At 43.3% G+C, this 21,281-nt stretch overlaps 1 protein-coding gene across 4 annotated transcripts in view; it reads right to left on the bottom strand.

Annotated features, from left to right (window-relative positions):
- Positions 1-21,281, bottom strand: part of SSH2 (slingshot protein phosphatase 2) — a 255,357-nt gene that overhangs the window by 100,164 nt on the left and 133,912 nt on the right. The window contains exon 1 of one of the 4 annotated variants that reach the window (XM_020963305.2): positions 5,797-6,192. The exons of the other annotated variants lie outside the window; for them this stretch is intronic. Coding sequence (XP_020818964.1) covers positions 5,797-5,852 — 56 coding nt within the window. The 5' untranslated portion in view covers positions 5,853-6,192. Of the gene's footprint in view, positions 1-5,796; positions 6,193-21,281 lie in introns of those variants that run through there. 4 annotated transcript variants of the gene reach the window in all.

Genomic DNA, 21,281 nt, shown 5'->3' with positions numbered 1-21,281 from the left:
TGTTCTAAAAGTAGAGCAGATATCATTTCCACTTCTGTGAGAGTTTAAGTCCAAAGTTTTAAATAGGTTCATAGTGCTGAAGGTGAGGGGCAGAGGGCAATAAGGGTATTGGGTGAGCTGGTCTTAGAGTCAGAGAAACCTGGGGTCAGGTCCTGCCTCTGCACTGACCCCAACTTCCTCATCTCTCCTGCTCCAGGCAATGTTGTTGACCTAAACCAAGAGAGTGTTTCCTCAGCTGGGAGGAATGCATCCAGGGATATCCCAAGTCAAAGCCCCGTCCATGGCCCTGCAGGGCAGAAAATGAAAAGTCTATACAACAGGTTATCTATCTAATTATGGATCTCCTGAGTCCTCCAGGCATGCTCAGAAATCAAACGGTTCTTCTTGGGGCCCTTTACAAACTGCTACAATAGCTATGGGAAACTCCAGTGAAGGTGGTCCCTCAAATTCTCTTTGCAGAAGTAGGCCCCACCACAGCTGTCCATAAATGCCCCTCTTCAGGCCTGCCCTTCTTCCAAACTGGCAGGCAAGCAAGCCTCATCTGTGGCTACTGGTCTCTTTGACAAGCCCTAACACCCTCCTTTTCTCTACACGACCACATTTTTTTCCTCTGGTCGGTCTCTCAGATTAACCAATTAGACAACTGTGCAACATAATTAGAGCAGATATTCTTTTACTCCCTACAACTATGACTTACTATAAGTACTAAACGAACGCCATTTTGGAGCTAGAAAGCTAAGGCTACCAGTATATCGGGGCATGATGTTGGTATAATCAAAAGGGCTTTGCAAAGAGTACCTCCGGTAGCTGGCCTGAGAGCTAGCGACGTCCAAGCAGAGCTACACAAAACTGAAACCTCTTACAATCCATGCAATGTCTCTGAGCCTGTTTCCTCATCTGCAAAATCTCTCTGTGAGCAAAATTCAATGAAATAATGTGATTTAACCTTGAAAAATAAAGAGCATTCCATGAATGCAAGCACCTTGATTATTATTAATACGAGAACGAAAAGGTTGCCATATCTCTACTTTCTTGAAAAGGAACAATTTAGAGGCTCATCCTGACAAGCCCATCTGTTGTGATGCTCCAGGCTTTCTAAACTCCTGATGTGCAGCTGCTAAGTCATCAAACACATTTATAAATGAAACCAAATAACTACGGACAAATATTTCAGGTCAAGGATAAAAAGGCTTAAAGGAACCTCATTAACAAATCAAGTGATGTCTAGAGTGCAGAAATTCCAAGAGTTCTGCTGTGAGTTCTTCATAATAGGAACATTGTTTCAATTATAGCTCATGCCAGCATTTTATCTAATTATTCATGATCCTTGAACTTTCCAGACCATAAAAAACAGCAACTTATTTCTAGACAAGCCATGTCTGGCGAAGAGTAAGAGCAACCAGGTCCCTGCTTCGTGACCTCCTCTCGGGGACTGGATGTCTGCTTGTTATATAACAAAGCAATTTCAATTTATTAGGAAATTAAGATGTTTATTATATTCAAAAGTATGGACAGCCTAGCCAATGGGATACAGCCTTAGCATACTGTTAAAGGTCTTGGGGACTTTCCACCTTCCTCTGTCTTCAGGATGACTCCAGATTCTTAAAATTAGATCTGAGCACAAATGGGCTTCTTTCTTGTTGTATTTAAGCCTATATTAATAGTGTTGACACTTTCTTTGAGTCTGAGCACAAATTAACTTATTTCTAATGCCCCTCATTGGTGTCTAACCAAAATCAGCTCCATGCTTTCCATTAACATTGATATTTTACACAGAGACAGAGAAATTTGCGGTCTTTGAATTAAAAAAAATAGAATTGAGAATAATTGCTCTTTTCTCATGAGGAAATGGCTGAAAAGGCTTCTGATCTCCAGGATTCAGCCACTCAGCAACTTAAAATCATCGGCTCATAGGCTCAGAGCTGGAAAGTACCTTGGAGGTACTTTCTAATCCCCCAGTTCACATTGTCACTCAGTCATGTCCAACTCTTCTTCACCCTGTGTGAACCATGGCATGCCAATACCGTCCATGGGGTTTTCTTGGCAAAGGTAGTGGAATAGTTTGCCATTTCCTTCTCCAGTGGATTAAGGTTCAGTGACTTGCCCAGGGTCACAAAACTAGTGAGCGTCTCTGAAGCCAAATTTGAACTCAGGTCTTTCTAACTCCAGGCCCAGCACTCTATCCACTGAGCCACCTAGCTGCCTCTGATGGCCCACAGATATCGCAAGATCTCACAACCAGGGAGGTTAAGTAACCTTATCCCAGAGCACACAGGTAATAAAAAACAGAGCTGAGATTTGAATCCAAGTCTTCTGACTCCAAATTCAGTAAGTGTCTCACTGTGTCATGTTTCATTTACCTTAATCACAAAAGTGAAGGAAAAAGAGAGCAAACAAGGCCCCTGACCAGCAGAATCAATCAACAAACACTCAGACTCTGTGAGAGGATTGTATTAAGCACTGGGGATACAAAGCAAAATAGAAACTGTCCCTGTCCTTGAGGAGCTAACATCTGAATGGAGGAGAAAACATACACATAAATGAGGATGTATTTAACAATACAAAATAAATTGCAAGGTAGCATTAGGAGGAAGAAGAGAACAGAAATAGAGAGCAATGTCTATTAATAAAGCTCAGGCACTCTCTCATTTAAGAATCCCACCAAGAACCCATTTACTCTTCTTTTACACACAGTTCTAACATTCTTAGTTATCTAGTTTACAAGCCTATGGCAGGTGAGAAGCAAGACAATTGAAAATGGGTGGAGACAATAAAAAAGTCATGGTAGACGGCACCCATTCGGTAGAAGGGTGAATCATCTAACACCCCTTCAAGAATTCTAGTGGCCATCATATTCTTAATCATTGGGCCTTAATCAAGAGACTAAATTTGAGATCATCTGTTTAAAAAATAAGGAAACATGTAACGTGTTTCAAAAATGTTTCTAAACAAAATGGCTAAATTAAAAAAGAAAGTTTTGATGTTGAAGACAATAAACCTTCAGCTATCCAGAAATCTCTGCTATTAAAAACAATTTATCCTGTGAGGGTTCTGTTTAGAAGGTAGTCTAAAGGGAAAACTCAAGCACTGAAACCTTGAATTTAGATTCAGAGACCTGCCCCACTAGAGCTCCCTCTTCAGCTTACTCTTTTTTTTTTTTTTGGTTTTAGACAATGGGGTTAAGTGACTTGCCCAGGGTCACACAGCTAGTAAGTGATATGTGTCTGAGGTCGCATTTGAACTCAGGTCCTCCTGAATCCAGGGCTGGTGCTCTATCCACCACGCCACCTAGCTGCCCCTCTTCGGCTTACTCTTATGACTCTGTGTGGCCCGGGACATGTCATTTATCCTCTTCCGGGTCTCAGTTTCTACACCTGTAAAAAGGGTGGTTTGAAACTGATGTCCTCTAAGGTCCCTTATGATTCTATAACTTTCTTTTGATTCCAGTTTCTTCATCCCTAAAATGGGGGTGGGTGCTTTTCACCTCTAAATCCTAAGAATACCTATGAGAATGGCCTCTTCACACTTCCCTTAATAGTCTTATGACCTTGCAAGTGACAAAGTCCCACCTTTTCCTACCCAGGCTCCCTAGAACGGAGAAGCCAGTCACTTAGGCTACTAAATCTTCCAAAGACAAGGATCATAGGACACATCTTTCACCAACCCATAGGAGTCACTCATTCACTGTTGTCTCTATGAGCAGCCAATTCATAGAGAGGAATCTTCATTCCCATTGAGGTTTAGTGGCTTAGGCTCTGTAGGAAGATTTACTAAGATGACCCTTGCTATTCATTTGTTTAAGCTTAAAACAAAAAAAGATTTTTAAGAGGTTTATAAACACTTATTTAATATCCCTCTTGTTGCTGGGCAAGCCATTGTGGGTACTCAAATGTTGACTCCAGAGAAGCAGTAGTAAATTTGAGGACAGTTTCAATGAAAATGACCAAGTCTTAGCCAAGAAAAATAAATGCCAAGAGAAAAGACCAAAACAGGATGGGACATATATGTATGTTCCTTTGAAACTTGTTTTAGAATTTTTGAAATTCTATATTTTTTGAAATTTACTCATTTTAGGAACAAGACAAGTCTTTCTTAGTATAGTGACTAATGTTTTTAGTAGCAAGTAGTAGGTCAGCAGTTAAAGATTATTCCTATCACTGCCAAATTGCATAAGTGACCTTGTAGGCTGCTCAGGACATCATGTTGCATGTGTGTGAGGAGGCTAGAAAGTGTAAATGCAAAAGTCTTACTTTTCTTAAACAAGCTCAAACTTCCTCTTAAAAAAAAAAGGCAAAGTTCAAGCAGCTCTGCCATTTGAAAGCTCATGGATTCTCCATGCATTCTCTTCTAGCTTGGTTCACCTTTTGGTTATTTTATTAGCACTTCCTCCAGGGGAGAAAGTAGTTAGTCAAAGGAGTCTACTTGTCTCCAAAGTTAGTCAAAGATGTGGTGGGAGGGGAAGGTGAGTGTTGGCTAAAATAAATTTGGTTTAGGGATTGTTTAAGACTTATTTTAGAGATATTTTCCTTTATAACAACTACGCATATACGTATACAGACAGACAGTATATAGAACTGTGAGGGTTAGCTGTATCAGAATTCAGCTGATATAGGGCTGACCAGACAGTCAGAAAGCAGCTTTTCATAATCAAGTTAAGTATTCGATGGCAGTTTTAGCATCGCTTCCATGTTTACCTCTCTAAAACACCCAAAGCAGGCTCAATTGCTCTTAGCTTCAGTAACCCCCGCCAGTCCATTCCACTTACTTGAGGATCCAGCTACAATGGGCAGGGAGGGTTTCCCTACTTGGGAACTGTCCCAGGCAAGATGACTCCTTTGCATCTCACACACCTCTCAGATATAGTTGAGCTACAACGGAGGCTTAGGACAAAGTCAAGAGAAGCATTCAAATGACAAGAGCTTTCACATGTGCTTGTTTTTGCTGAGTTCAGGCATAACCTCTTCATCTCACGGACTAAACTGCTGCCTCCACAGGAGGCTCTAGTAGGCTGTGTTGAAAATCACTGGTTCTGGATGGTCAGGGGCTCATTCTATGCTACTAGTGACACACCAAATAAACTCAGTCAGACTACTTAAGTCTAGTTCCCAAAAATAACGCCAGACCCAAACTCCTAACCCTCTTCTGGAGATTCCACTAGGACCGTGTCAGGGAGTCCAAACTTTACAAAATGAAGTGCTTGAGTCAACAGCAGGATTTCCACAACACTTTTCCGGGCTGGAAATCCTGATGTTTAGGTGACTGCCCTTCGCCCAGATAGACCTCCATTTGGGGGGAAGGGAAGGTGAAAGGAATGCTTGCATTTATTAAGTGCCTACTATGTGCCTGGTACTGTGCTAAGTGCTTTATAAATATCATCTCATTCGATTTGATTGGGGACCCATTACACATAGGCACTGCCCAAGCTCTCATCCTTTCAGCCTCTGGTATCCCAGAAAACAAGCTCTGAGTTTTAAAATTTCTTCATTCTTCCAAAGACTTAACTTGAGATTCTTACAAATGAGGTGTTTTTCGAGCTCTACCACCCTTTTGCTACTGTAAACTACCCCCTCTACCCCACCCTTTTCCATATCTTTCAGGGCACACCTGGTGATCTCAAAGTGCTCAAATCAAGGTTTTCTGTTCTCTTTCTCGCCCCCCACCCCTAAAATATAGGCGGCTACCGCTGCCCCTGGAGCCTCCTCCACCTGGCAAATCAGGGGCTCTAACTGGGTTCCGCAAGCCTACAGGAAAAGAGACAAGTTGGAGAGCCAGCCCGAGTCGGGAGCTCATACTCACAGCTGATTGATGGCGTTCTGGGAGATGACCGCGTTGGCGGAGAAGTAGGGGATCATGTCGGGGACACCAAAACTGCAGGTGGGGTGGGGGGCCGCCTTCCTTTCTCCCGCTCCCGTGCTCAGTCATGAGGTGGGCTCCTAGAATGGAGCCCGGCCGGCGGGGCACGCAAGGCGGAGGGAGAAGTAGGTCCTTGTGTCCGTCCAGCTCAGCCTAGCCCGAAGCCAGAAGCGGCAGAGTTCCAGTGGTGCCAGCTGTGCAGGCAGCGGCAAGTTGGCCAGGGCTTAGGGCCCCAGCGTAGGCTCTCGCTGCCGAGCAGTTTTGCTTTGCTTTGATTTGCTTGGGTCCCTGAGGTTGGCTGGGGCCAGGCTGAGCTCCGGAGCTCCCCCTCCCGCGGGCGGGCCGGCCGCCTGTCCGTCCGGGGCGGGGACGCAGTGCGCAGGGGCGGCCCGGGGACAAAGTAGGGACGGCCCACCCTGGGGCTCCGCCCTGGCAGAGGGAGTCGGGGCGGGGGACGGGCCTCAGAGGCCAAAGCCGAGCTGTTGGCAGATAGCCTGCTCAGGGGCACCCGGCCCCTCTTAGGGTGGCTGGATTGTCCCCTGCTTGCACGGGGCCATCGCTGGCACAGGACCCCCAGACGGGCAGCGGAGGCCACTGGGTTTGCCAAGCCCAGGAGGAGATCGGTCGGGCTCCGAAGTAAATGCGTGCGTGCGTCCAGCCGGGGAAAGCGCATTTTACTGAAGGGCTGTACCTCCTCCAATCCCTTAAATATATTCCTTGCACACTAATGCAACACCAAATCTCATTTTCTCAATCGCCTGAAAGATTCAAAGCCACTGTTTTTGAGATTCCATTATTTGGGCTTAAAATCCACATTGAATGACAGGTCTGCTTCATGTCATTCGGGTTTTTGTTTTCCTTCAGAAATACCAAACACAGGGGCAGCTCGGTGGTGTAGTGGATAGAGCACCGGCCCTGGATTCAGGAATATCTGAGTTCAAATCCGGCCTCAGACACATAACCCTTACTAGCTGCGTGACCCTAGGCAAGTCACTTACCCCACTGCCTAGCAAACCCCCCCCAATCCCAAAACAAAACAAAAAAACCCCAAAACAAACAGAAATACTAAGTACAGGTGATTTGGGCCCCCTCTAATCTTGCTGTTTGTCCTTCATTGTGGAAGAGGACCATGACATCAGGAAAGTGATGCCAGGTATCACTTGTCCCTCTAATCTAACCAGTTAATAACTCCCCTTCTTTCTTCTGACTAAACAGATAATCTAATTTTTAGGCAAATGTTTAGTCCCTGATGGGTGTTTATTTGATTTAAAAAACACAGAAACAATAAGGTTGCCACAGGAATTTCAGAATCAGAAAACAAGTTTAAATTAAACACACCAAGAACCATTAACTTCAAAAACACTGGCCATAGACCTAGTCATTAGACAAAGAGGAAAAGAATGCTCTAAAATTGTTCCAGAAACAAAGATCACTTTAAAGACCTTACTGTTATTTGACATTGCATGTGCCAGCGTTCAGAAACACGAACCTATCCTCTGGTAGATTTATTTCCTGGATCTACTTCCCTGTAAAGTCATGAATTTTAAAGTAATGCCAATGGGCATGATGCAGAAACTCAAAAAGGAATGATTCATTTGACTTAGTCAATCAACCATCAGCTGATCTTATAAAACTCAAAACTAACTGCAGGATCTGAAGGGCACTACATACGCAATATTGCTCTCTAGAGAAGATCTGTTATCTGGAGGCTCTCTTTTGGGGGTTAATCAGATGGGTAAGAATCAATGAAAGGTGCTGGATCTTAAAACAGACTTTAGCCCATCCATCATCATGATTTGTTCATCTCTAGGAAGAGTGGCCACTCGTAATATTTATTCAGGCTGTGTCAGCAGGCACCCAAATGGCAATGTAAAAAAAAAAATCTGCTGATACACCCTGAAATCAATTGCTTAAAATATCTGCCCAACTTGTCAGCCTGAAACCTCTTCCAGGTTGCAATTTATTACAATCTCCCACAGCATTCAAAAGAAGCACCGTGCCTATTTAAAATGGTGTTGTTAAGATGAGTATAGCTCCCTTTGTGCAGAGACGGGAGTTTATTGAAGTCAACCTGAAAGTATGCTGTTCAGGGTAGATGATGGCAGAGTAATCATTTCTATCTGTCTGAAAGGACGCCTTCAGGCAGCATGCACTACTCAATACTGTACAGAATTAAGACCTTTTGCATCTAAAAAAATGACATTGCTATAATTTCATCAATTTGTCTACTTGTCTTTTACACAGAGATTCCTAAAATGATACTCAGAAGTTCCCGGCTCTTTGTTTCCCCTTGAAAGATCTCTGGCACTGCCAATTCAGCAGAGCTAGCCAGCTTTAATGCTCCCATCCAGGTCTTTTCAAACCCTTCTTGAAGTTAAAACTCTGTGAGATTGTGAAAGTGTTAGTGCACATCTCCAGGCTTTAGGTCTTCCCCCTCCCCCCTTTAAATAAGAGGATGTTAAGTCCTCTTTGCAAACTTGGATACTTTCAGGAAAGTTTTTTCCACTATTATCCATTTAAAAAACAGAACAAAATCCCCTTTCTTTTTACAATTTGCTGGGTGTCAAAATGTCAATCAGTTGGGTTTCAGCTCAATTTAATCCTTTACTCTCAACTGCCAGGAAACAAGGCTCTAAGGAGGCAAGCTCTCTGTCCCCAAGAACCTAGGAATTCCCGAATTACTTCAAATTAGACTGAGCAGCATGAAGTGAACTAAGCCCGTTTTCCACTCCACATGGAGTCAGAAATGGTCTTGCCAAACCAAATCTGCACATTTTTCTTCAACTAAGCTTGAAGATTTGATCTAAGTTCTGCCCTGTCATTTTCTCATCATTTCATGTGTCAGGAATGTGATTTTTTTTCCCCCAGGAAGTGTTAATGGGTCTCCTCAAAGGATGAGACTCAGACAGAAGTGGGGCCAGCACTCACAGTGGAGCTCAGACCTAGGCCTCAATGAGGTTTTCTTGACTAACAGGCCACATCCCAGAACTGTAGGGGTGGAAGCAATATTAGCAGTGATAAATGACCGGATGGGCACATTATTGCTCCAACGGCATTATATCTAATTAGGCTTTAGTATGCTTTTTTAAAGTAGTAAATTTCCCTGGATTCCACCTAAGTCACATAATTCTGGAGATGAGAAGGAGCTCAGAGATCATCTCAATCAACTCTCTTATTTCACAGCTGTGGTACAGAAAAGTTAAAGGATTAGCTCACAACCACACAGCCAAATTCATGGCAAAGTTGAGAGCAGAAATCAGTTCCCATGACTCTCAAAACAATGTAAGTTGAGGCATATCTTTCAGATCCTGTGCCTCCTTCCATGAGACCAAAAGGTAACAACACTAACCTATGTATTATTGGAGATTATATTCAATCTAAACTCTGATGGACTCGGTATTTATTCTTGCTTGAGAGAGTACTGTAACGGTTAAAGGAGAACATGGATTTTGGAAGCAGATCAAGACATTAACGTTGTTACTATGAAAAACTCAAGCCAAGGAGCCAGATAACCTTTAGTCTGAATGCCTTTTCTTGGCCAGTAAATTATTTTGTGAACACAAGTTGTTTTATGACCCTGGGTCCTCTTTTCTTTTCCCTCTATACTATTTCACTAGGGAATCTCATCAGCTGCCAAGGATTCAACTATTATCTCTATGCTGAGGATTCTCAAATCTACATAGCCATCCCTAACCTCCAGTATCAGCACCTCCAACTGCCTACTGGACATCCAGAACTAGATGTTCTGTAGACATCTGATATTCAACATGTTGAAAACTCATCTTCCCCCCAAACCCTCCCCTCTGTCTAACGTCCCTCTTATTGTTGAGTCATCCAGGCTTGAAACCGAGGTGTCATCCTCTCCTTCTCACTAAACTCCACATGCTGTCTTTTACCAAGACCTATTGATTTTGTCCTGTAAGCTCTACCATATGCTCCCCCTCCTCTCCTCTGACATTGCCCTCAGGTCCTCATCACTTCACACAATAGCCTCTGGATAGGTCTCCTTGCCTCAAATCTTTCCCCACTCCAGTTCAATCCCCCTTCGGGAATCAATCCTCCCTAAGTGCAGGTCTTACCATGTCACCCCCACCCCCAACTCAATCACCTTCAGGATCAAGTATAAAATAATCTAGATTTTCAAGCTCTTCGTAACCATTCTTCTCCTTCCACACACCTTTTCCTTTCCAGTATTCTTACTCTTTACACCCTACCATGTAGTCTGGACCAGTAACACTGCACTCCTTGCCATTTCTCCAACAAGACAGTCCATTTCCTGACTCTGAGCATTTTCATTGGCTACCTCTCATGACCAAAATGATCTCTCTTCTTCCCTCTGAGTCTTGGCTTCCTTCAAGTCCCAGTTAAAATCCCACCTTCTAGAGGAAGGTTTTTCCAATCCTCCTTTTAATGCTGGTGCCTTCCCTTTGTTGATTATTTTCTATTTATGTGAGTCCCTTGAGAGCAGAGACTGTCTTTTGCCTTTAAAAAATGTCTTTAATAGGGGCAGCTAGGTGGTGCAGTGGATAGAACACTGGCCCTAGAATGGGGAGGATCTGAGTTCAAATCCAGCCTCAGACACTTGACCTATACTAGCTGTGTGACCCTGGGCAAGTCACTTAAACTCACTGCCTAGCCAAAAAAAAAAAAACCCAAACCCAAAATCGTTTTTATCCCTATTGATTAGCACAGTGCCTGGCACATGGTAGTCATTTAATAAATGTTTTCAGGCAGCTAGGTGGCGCCAGGGGATAGAGTGTCAGGCCTAGAAGACATGAATTCAAATCTGGTCTCAGATACTTAGTAACTGTGTGACCCAGGGCAAGTCATTTGACCTTGTTTTCCTCAGTTTCCTCATCCGTAAAATAAGCTGGAGAAGGAAGTGGCAAACCACTCCAGTATCTCTGCCAAGAAAATGGGGTCATGAAGCATCTGACATGAATGAACCACAACAACAAATGTTTACAGACTGAATGACTGGCTTCCCCTGCCTCAGTCTGTTTCCTCATCCATAAAATGAGGAGGTCTTAATAGAGTATTTCTAAAAATCCTTCCTAATTCAAACATTCTACGAATCTATGAGTCCTGCTTACATGTCAGAGATAAAGAAAAAAATGGCAGCTGGTAGCCGGAATACAATTTTAAAAGTTCAACAACAGTGGATAATGTCTACTTGAAAGGATTACAAGGGTAGCAGGCATCTAAACATGAAATAATTATTCATTATTGGTAGCAGCGAAGAAGCAGGGTAGCAGAGATAACTGAATAATTAAGCCCAGATAATTCCAGACTTTTTTTTTGGCTATTTGTTTTAAATCTTTCTTCCTCCCAAGATTTTATTACTGCTCTGAAGAGGGAGCAACCCTGACAGAATTATTTATTCTCTCCTCCTTGCCCTTTCCCACAAATCTGAAGGTGTTAATCAGTAAAAAATGCCAAAAAGGTAGGAATCAGGGGAGCATATCAACAAGGGGGCTGGATTACCCACAAACTGGACATTAAACTGCTAAATAATAAAGGATTTATTATAACTGTTTTACATCCCTTCTGAGAACTTGGAAAAGTTACAGCTGCCATAGAAACACACATAATCATCACGTGCACTGCCATTTCACCCAAATGGGGCTTCACATAGGCGTCATTCTCCTATTAATTTCGGATCTGAGACAATGAAAAGCATAAAGAGAAGCTCATTGGTTCACCTTTGCTGACCACTGCTCTTGCAAGCCACAATTAACACAGCCTCCACTAAATACTGAAGCATTCCAAATAATAATGGCACTGCCTTACTCAAGTACTGTGAGGTTGTTGGTTTTTTTCCCATGTTAAAAAAAAAAAAGACAAGGAAACGAGATTTCCCAGTCAGAGAGAACTTGTTTCCTTCTCCTTGATTTGACTTTTTGAGCTCTAAGGTGCACAAGTAGAGAAGTGATTTGTAAATTAATCTTTCTGAATTTTAAGAGTCCAAAGACAAGCTGGGTATCTGTTGTACTAGAAGCAGGCTGGCATATGACTTTAGGCAGAGTATGGGGCCTCTCTGGGATTCACCCATAAAGTGAGAGATTCGACTGAATCAGATAATCTTGAAGGTGACTTTTGGCTTATATTTTATGATTAACGATTCTAAAAGAGAAAAGCAACTGAGAGAGCTATATGCCAACAGAGATTCAAAGAATGAAGCAACATTCTGTCTCCTGTTGACCTATGAAAGCCAAAGATAAAACTGGAACCTTAAGTGAATTATCTCAAAAGCTGTTGTTCTGAGAGGTAACCAACTCCTCTCCATTGCTACCACAAAGGCACTTTTCATACAATGCAACCACACCAAATGCAGTGATTCATTACAAACAAAGGCCCTTAAAGCAATCAGGCTTCACAATCACCAAGTAGACAACAGTTTTCCAAAGGAATTAATTCCAGAAAAAAAAAACCTGATGGTGCTTTTCAATATTCCCACCTAATAATGGAGTCAAGAGGTCTCAGAAAGCTCTTTACATCACAAAAGTCATAAGGAATATTGAAAAGATCTGAATCTTATCACCTTGATAAGTGATCTCCTAAGCATTCTTCTATCTACTGGTCTTACCACCATATGTTTCTTCCTAAAAGCACTGTAGGAAGAGACACTGAAAAACTGCTTTCTTCCCATTACAAAAGCCTGGCACTCTATTGTTTAGCAAAAATAACAGGCATTTATAGATCACTTTTCCCATTCAACACACCTTACAAAACATGAACAATTTAGTCCCTAGGACCTTATGAAGAATTTAGTACTTTTATCTCCCTAGGGAGTGTTCCTGTCTCCCCCTCCTCCCTTCTCTGGCGAGACTCAATGCTTACAGTTTCCTGCATTCTTGCTCTTGGAGTCATCCATGCCCAATTGTAGCATTATTCATTTACAAGTGGAGAGGGCTGGAGAGGCCAGCTAATCCAATTCCATCATGACAAGGAAACTGAGGCCAAAGTCAAGCCAATGCTAAGTGGCCAAGTCAGGATTCAAACCAGCTCATGGGACTTCAAAGGCAGCAGCCCTAGCCCCTTCCCACTGACCCCCGATGCCTGCCACTGCCTACCACGTGCTCAAACATGGGATCTAGTGCCCCACACTAGGAGGTTCAGGGCAAGCCCCTAATCCCAGCTGGAGTACTCATTTAGAAAATACAGGGTCCTGCCCCTTGGGACAAGGGTGGGCTCACACTCCTAACCCCTGTTTTTCTACACACACTGATGAATCCTGGGAGGTAGGAAAGGCTGCCGGGAGTTTTAGACCCCTTGTTTAAGGTTTGTTTATAAGCTTAAGGCATCCTAATACAGTGCCACAGGTTGGGCAACTAAGGGGAATTCCCAAGAGATCTTACATGAACCAAGGAGGTAGGATAAAGCAAATAAGTCTATTCAATGCATACTCATGAGCAGAAACAGTTCAGGTAAGAACTAGGAAAACCAGGAACTGCCAGGCAAACAGGCCAGTGACACCAAAGATTTGGCAATACAGGGACTTCGACAGGGGCTAAAACAGGAACAGGGCAGGTTCCTCTTTCCTAGGCCCTTTGTCAGGGGGCTAGGCATGACTAGAGCTAGTCCTATGCAGGTAGGATTGGGGGGAGGGGGGAACCAGAGGGTACCCAGGGCTCAGATTCTGATATGCTAAAAAACAAGTCAAGAGGCTGAGCCATGATGTCTGCCATGCAGGTCACCCCAAAACGTGTAGGCCAAAGACTGCTGTGTCTCCAAAGCGGGACTAACCCTAACCTTTTTCATAATGTATCCATTTTTTGTGGGTTATTCCCACTTTATCCCATCGATAGCTTGTTCTTGCATAACTGTGTGCCTGCTGTCTCCCCCACAGACCCAGAGCCCCTTGAGAACAAGGACTGCCTTCTCCCTTTCTTTGCATGCTCAGTATTAGCACAGTGCCTGGCACATAGTCTAACAAGTGCTTGCTGAGGGACAGATACTGCAATTCTTTGTACTTCGGTAAATCTTTGTGATCTTACTTATTTAAAATACTCTTGTATTAAGTGCTCAACACAGACTTCTCTGTCTTCAAACTCTCTTCTGTTTACTTCTCTATATGTTTATGTGTCATCTCTCTGGTAGGATCACAGATTTGGGGGGGGCAGGGGCTTTGGTGGCAGTCTAGCTCAAAGCTTAACTGCCACCCTCAGGTCCCACCTTTTTGTAAAATGGAACTGAGGCCTAGAGAGGTAAGGGGACTTGCCCAAGATCACACAGGTGAGAGCCAGAATGGGAGCCAAGATCTTTTGACTTTCCACTAAACCATGGGAATCCATCTGCAGAAGCAGGGACTTGTTTGGCTTTCTTATCCCCAATGCCTCGGAACAGGAGATACTGAGTAAAAGCTTGTCGAGCTAAACTGAGCTCTGCCCTGGTCCGTGGGGGAATGAATGCCTTTCTGTCTTTCTCTGGACTCATCTTTTATGGCCTCGCTCAGATCCCACCTCCCCATCCAAGCCTTCCCTCATGATCTGGCTTTACGTTAACTTCTCATCTTTCCGACTCTGGGGAGAAAGACACAAACACAAAAACTGGGCACTTGTGCAAAGCAGGTGCTCAACCATGCTTGTTGACTTGCATCTGAGGTACAGAGAGAACAGGGAAACAAGAAAGCCTCTCCCAAGGAGAGGTCCAAAGGACTAGGAGAAATCTGAGTTGGGAGAGATCACTTTCAACTGGAGTGACTAGGAGAGCTTTCATAGAGGGGGGTGGAATCTGAATTGGGTCTTTAAGTGGGGAAAGGGAGAAAAGCATCTGCCACGCCCTGGGTGCAGGCTCAGAGGCAGGGGAAGGGACCCCAGAGGCGGACACTGAATGTGCATCCCTAGGTCACAGACCTAGGACTGGAAGGGACAAGACAAAGAAACTGAAGCCTACACAGGTGAAGTGTAGGTCACAGAGGTGATAAGTAGCAGAACTGGGATTCCAATGCCGGGAGAGAAAGAGAAGGTAGGAGATAAGATCGTATGGCATGAGGGAGTGGAGGACCTTGAATTATGTTTCATTCAGAAGGTAATGGAGAGAGAGAATAAAGGATTTTTTTTGGTGGGGGGGGAGGCAAACATGGCTAAGTGATTTGAACTCAGGTCCTCCTGACAAGAATAAAAGGTTTTGAGAAATGAGAGTGACATGAACAGAGCAGTGCCATAAGTGAGACCATATGCACAACAGTGTGAGGATGGATTAGAGAGAAGACAGACAAGGAAGAAGGATATTAGGAGGCTATAAAAAAGATTGGGCTATGAACCAAGGTGACTGTAGTGAAAGCAGAAAGGAAGGGACAGATTCCCTATGAAGGCACCAAAGTGCTTTTCCTAAAGCAAAGGTCTGAACCAGGGGTGGGTAACCTGTGGTCTCAAGGCCACATGTGCCCTCTAGGTCCTCGGGTGTGGCCTTTTGACTATGTCTAAGTCTTACAGAACAAATCCTTTTATTAAGGGGATTTGTTCTGTGAAGTTTGGATTCAGTCAAAGAGATGCACCTGAGGACCTAGAGGGCCACATGTGGCCTCATGGCCCCAGGTTCCCCACCCCTGGTCTGAACCTTACTCCCAGCACTCCCTCTTACTGCTAAGATCCAACAGAAACTCCTCTGTCTGGCAGCTAAGCTTTTCACAGTCTGGTGCCATCTCTTCCTTATTATACATTACTGCCCTCTGTTCTGTCTCAGAGGTAGAGGAGATATCCAAACAGGCCTCAGCGCTCCTCATTCCCAGTACTCGAATGAATGAACAAATGAACAGTTACTAGGGGCAAAGCGCCACCCTAAGCTCAGAAGATACAAAGAGCAAGAGAGTCCAGGCACTCCCAGAGCTGCACTGACTAAAGGTGCTCCTCTCTCACTTGGGCTTCAGAGAATCTGTGCTTCCTTCAAGACTTGGCTCAAGGTCACACTTCTGCAGGAGGCCTTCCCCACTGAGCTACTCAGCACCTGCTTGGCATGTATTTTGCACATGCCTCTATGTGTGTGTGCACAAGCATGTGCATGTTGTCTTCCTGCTAGAATGTAAGCTCTTTGAGGGCAGGGACTGTCTTGCTTTTGTCTTTGTATTACATAGTAGGAGCTCAATACATGCCTGCGGATTGACTGATAAAAAACACATCATCAAGGTAGAATGGACATGTGCGCATGGCAGCTGATCAGGGTGTGAATGCTGGCATCTTGATCCTAACTCTGGATCCTCTGCTGTTCCCCTACTCATCTTACCTCGCCTTGCTCTCTTTCACCCATGGCTAGAGTGACACAGGTGTGCCATGGTCAGAGCCTGCAGAGGGGACTCAGTAGTGCTTCCAACACAGTACTTCCAGCACTGTTTGTTCAATGAACAAATGAAGAAATGGTGACAAGGCTCCTGTGTGACGCCCTCTTCCCAAGGATGCTTTTGTTCTCTCATCTCCTGTGCTTCATGAGTCTGAGGTAGGCGACTACTCCGGGAGCCTGGTAAGATCAAAACCACGTGTGCCCCCTCGCTACCCCCAATCAGCTCTCACCTCTGCTCTCCGGCTCAACGCTGTCCCTAGCAGAGTATACAGTAACAAGACTGGAGCATGGCCCAGATGGTAAGGTTGTCTCCCCCCAAGTCTGCCCTAGACTCTCTGGAGCCAAAAGTTCAAATTGTGGCAGGATTGATTCAGCCCTTTCTAAAGCAACTTAGCTCCATGCATTTGTCCCAAATGGTCAAGTTTCCAGGTCCTGGCTGAGCCCCATGAGCCATGATGCCTTTATCTCTCCAACTTTCGGTGGATCACCTTCCGTGGATGTATTTCACTTTTATATCTTTCCCAATACTGGAAGAGCCAGCATTAGTACACATATCCCACAGACAGGACGTTAACGTCTAATAACTTCACCGAGTGCTCCTGGGCAAGAAATCTAAATGCATGATTAGATTTTCTTTTTGGACTAGGAAATAAATAACTTTCAAAAGTGGGAATTCCTCAACCTTACTAGAAAGGGAGCAACTTATGTCTTTCTCTAGCTATCCCATTAACTAGCTGATGCTAGAGAACTGATACACTTCTATTACTTTATAATAACAATGCTACTATACTACTTTCATAGAACATTTCATAGTTCATCAAGTGCATTCACAAAAACCACATCATTTGGTCCTCAATGTAATATTAACAGGTAAGAGAAAACATTCCCATTTTACAGGTGATGAAATGGAGAATTACAGTACGTAACAGAGACCAAACTTGGGCCTCGATGGCACAGTGGCTACAGGGCTGGACCCAGAGTCAGGCAAGCCAAGCACTGCCCAGCTGGGTGACCCTGAGCAAGTCACTTAACTTCCACCTACCTGTTTCCTACAGCTGCTGTGAGGATAGCATGAGATAATATGTTTTAAAACACTTTGCAAACCTTAAAGTACTACACACACATTAGCTGTTATCATTTGTTCTAAGTCCAGTGATTTTTCCACTATACCCACTGTCTTTCTATTTTACAAGAATATTTTGCTACCAGAAGAACACAAGAGAGATTCAAAAGAAAATTCTGTACTGGCCTAACCCCACTGCAATGGATCCAAGGCGATGTTTGGTTTTGCATTTGTAACGATATTGTCAGAAATGCCACTCTTGGTTCATAGGACCTAACACAGCCAGTCCAAAAAGCAGCAAGACAACACAGGGCCCTGCATGCCCCCCTTCCCGTGCTCTCTTCCTCAGGAGGGCTTCTTCGTGTACTGCTTATTCTGCTTGGCGGGTGCACCGTTCTAGTGGGATTTCCAAGCGAGGGAAAAGGAAAGGATCATTGCAGGAGAACTGAAGCTTGACAAACAGGCCAGAAGAATGGCCAAGGAGCAGACTTCCATCCAGGGCATGGAGGTCTTCTCCTTCTCAGATCCTAATGCAGGCACTCAGGCACTTTTCTATTTTCTTTGGATGGGCTGGGGATAGGGAAACCAGACCTGTGACTCCACAACAACAACTAGCATTTTTAACACGTGACTCCGTTCTCTATGTTTATTATGTGCCAGGCCCTGTGCTAAGCTCTTTACAAATACTATCTCGTTTGTTTGTCATGACAACCTTGAGAGATATGTGTTATTATTATCTTCATTTTACACATAAGAGAACTGAGGCAAATAGAGGTTAATCGACTTGCCCAGAGATCTCACAGCTAGTGAGTGTCTGAAGTGGGATTTGAACTCAGGTCTTCCTGATTCCAAGCCCAATGCTCTACCCACTGTACCACCTAGCTACTAGGTATAGGAATTTCTACAAGGAAATCCTTCTCTGCCAAAACAGATCAACAAATGCTCTGCAACTTAAAGTATAAGAGAATTCTTTAGAACAATTAAGTGACTTGTTCAAGTCATTCAGTCATGACGTATTTGCGGTGGGCAGGTCTTGAACTCAGGTCTTGACTCCAGCTCTCTATTCACTAAGACACACTACCTCTCATTCAGGTCCTTTTCTTTTCTCTCTCTCTTTTTTATTTAAAAAATGGTATTTATTTTTTAACATTCCATCTCAAAAAAATTTTGAGTTCCAAATTATTACCCCCCGTAGCCCCTCCCCCACCCAGGAGAAGGCAAGCAATATGATGCTCATTATACATGGGAAGTGACACAAAACATATTTCCATATGAGCCATGTTGCAAAAAAAAAAAAAAGGAAAAACAAAGTGAAAACAGTATGCTTTGATCTGCATTCAGACTCCATTAGCTCTTTCTCTGGAGATGGAGAGCATTTTTTTTTTCATCAAGGCTTCGTAATTGTCTTAGATCAGTGTCTTAGAGTGGCTAAGTCTTTCACAGTTGATCATCGTACAATACTGCTGTAACTGTGTATAATGGCCTCCTGATTCTGCTGACTTCACTTTTCATCATTTCATATCGGTCTTCCCAGGTTTTTCTGACACCATTCCCCTCACCATTTCTTTTAGAAGAATAGTATTCCTTTACAAGTCCTTTCTCCTTTTCTTTGATGACTCTGGGATACCAACCTAGCAGAGCTTATTGTTGGGTTAAAGAACATTCATGGTTTTATAGCCCTTTAGACATAGTTCCAAACTGTTCTCCAGAATGGTTGGATCAGTTTACAGCTCCACCAACTACAGTTCATTAGTGTTCCTGTATTTTCCTGTATTTCCAGCATTCATCATTTTCCTTTTCTGTCATATTAGTCAACCTGATGGTATGAAGTGGTACCTCGGAGTTGTTTTAATTTGCATTTCTCTAATCATTAGTGATTTAGAACACTTTTTCATATAATTATTCGCTGGTTTTTATTTCTTCTTCTGAAAACTGCCTGTTTATATCCTCTCATCATTTTCAATTGAAGAATGGCTCTTATTTTTATAAATTTGGTTCAGTTCCCTATATTTTCAGAAGTGAGACCTTTATCAGAGAAACTTGCTGTAAATTTTTTTGATATTACTTCATTGTCTATGGTACCTTTTAAGTAAAATGTTGTTTCCCTGATTATCTCTCTCTCTGTCTCTCTTTAGGCAAATGGAGTTAAGTGACTTGCCCAGGGTCACACAGCTAGTAAGTGTTAAGGGTTTGGTCTGAGGCTGGCTTTGAACTCAGGTCCTCCTGACTTCAGGGCCGGTGCTGTATCCACCGCGCCACCCAGCTGCCCTTTTATCTCTCTTTTTAAATTAGGTCTACTTTTGTTTTTGCTTTGTTGGTGATGATGATCCCTTTGTTATTGAGTTATTTTGGTTGTGTCTGACTCTTGGTGACCCCATTTGGGGTTTTCTTGGCAAAGATACTGGAGTGGTTTGCCATTTCCTTCTCCAGCTCATTTTATAGATGAGGAAACTGAGGCAAACAGGGTTAAGTGACTTGCTCAGGGTCACACAGCTAGTATCGGAGGTGGAATTTGAACTCAGGTCTTCCTGAGTCCTGGCCAGGTGCTCTAATCACTGTGCCACTTAGCTGTTACCCCTGCCTTTTTTTTTTAACTTCAGCTGCAGCTTAACAGATTCTGCTCCAGCCTCTTATTTTAACTTTGTGTGTGTCTTTCTGTTTCAAGTATGTTTCTCGTAAACAATATATTGTTAGATTCTGGTTTCTAATCCATTCTGTTATCTGGTTTCATTTAATGAGTTAGTTCATCTCATTCATATTTAAGGTTATGATTATTCACTGTGTATTTTCTGCTATCCAATTTTCATCTGTTTATCTTTCTCTCTCTCTTTTTATCATGCTCCCCCCCACTTCTGACCTCCCTTAATCCATTCTCCTCCCCTCACCTTTATCTTTTTCCCTTCTCCTCCTACTTTCCTGTTGGGTATATAAAACTTTCTTGGGTAAGAAAGATTTCTATACCCAACTCTGTGTGTGTGTGTGTGTGTGTGTGTGTGTGTGTGTGTGTGTGTGTGTATTCATATATTCTTTTCTCTTTGAACTAGTTCAAATGAGAGTAAGGTTCAAGCATTGCCTGCCCTACCCCCTTTTCCTTCCACGGTAAAGCTCTTCCTGGTGAACCTCTTTTATCTGAGGTAATTTTCCCCATTCTGCCACTTCCTTCCCTCTTTGTCCAGTGTATCCCTCTTTCTCACCCCTTAGTTTTACTTTTTTGAGATCATCCCAATATAACTGACCCATACCCATACCCTCTGTTTACTATGCAGACTCCTCCTAATTCCCTAATAATGATAAAGTTCTTAGGAGTTACATGTATCACTTTCCCATGTAGAAATATAAACACTTTAACCTTATTGAGTCCCTTATGATTTCTCTTTCATATTTATTGGGTACTTATCTTAATGTTTCTCATATCACAGAGAAAAGGAATATCTGGCATATAAGGCTATTTATTGTTGATAATTCATTAAAGCCAGATTGTGGGCCATCTCCAGTCTTCTTGATCTATATCTGGCCACTGGACTCAGATGGCTCTGGAGGTAAAAGTGAGGCTGATGACCTCGAACAGCCCTCCTTCACTTAAATCCATGGCATCATCTTCCTGATGTCATGGTCCTCTTCGAGAAGGAAGGAAAACAACAACAAAGCCAGATCAATGAAACGATGTTACCTAGAGGCCATTTACCAGGATGTGGGAATAACTGCACTAGAGAAAACTTCTTTATAAAGAATTTGTTGTAAAGTGGTTTTCCCCATGGATGATAAATTTCCCTTTCCACATCTGCATTTATTTCTTATTTTTGTCTCTCCCTCTGTGAATTGATTCTCAAGCTGATACAGGGGTAAATAGAGCTAAAATTTAATACTACCATTAAACAAAGGCTTCTCATAGGACGTGGGATTTTAGCTTAGATCTGAAGCAAGCCAGGAGGTGAAGATGAGGAGGGACAGAATTCCAGGCCTGGGGGAGAGGCAGCCAGTGAAGATGTCAGAGTGACTGGCCAAAAAGCCAATGTCACTGCATTTAAGAGTGGGGGGCATAAGCTATAAGAAAACTGGAAGGGTAGGAGGTATGAAGGGCTTTGAA

The sequence above is a fragment of the Phascolarctos cinereus genome, unplaced genomic scaffold (genome assembly GCF_003287225.1).
Source record: "Phascolarctos cinereus isolate Bilbo 61053 unplaced genomic scaffold, phaCin_HiC Scaffold_5;HRSCAF=322, whole genome shotgun sequence".
NCBI lineage: Eukaryota > Metazoa > Chordata > Mammalia > Diprotodontia > Phascolarctidae > Phascolarctos > Phascolarctos cinereus.
The sequence above is the reverse complement of the archived record's forward strand: the minus strand, read 5'-3'. Positions and strand labels throughout refer to the sequence as shown.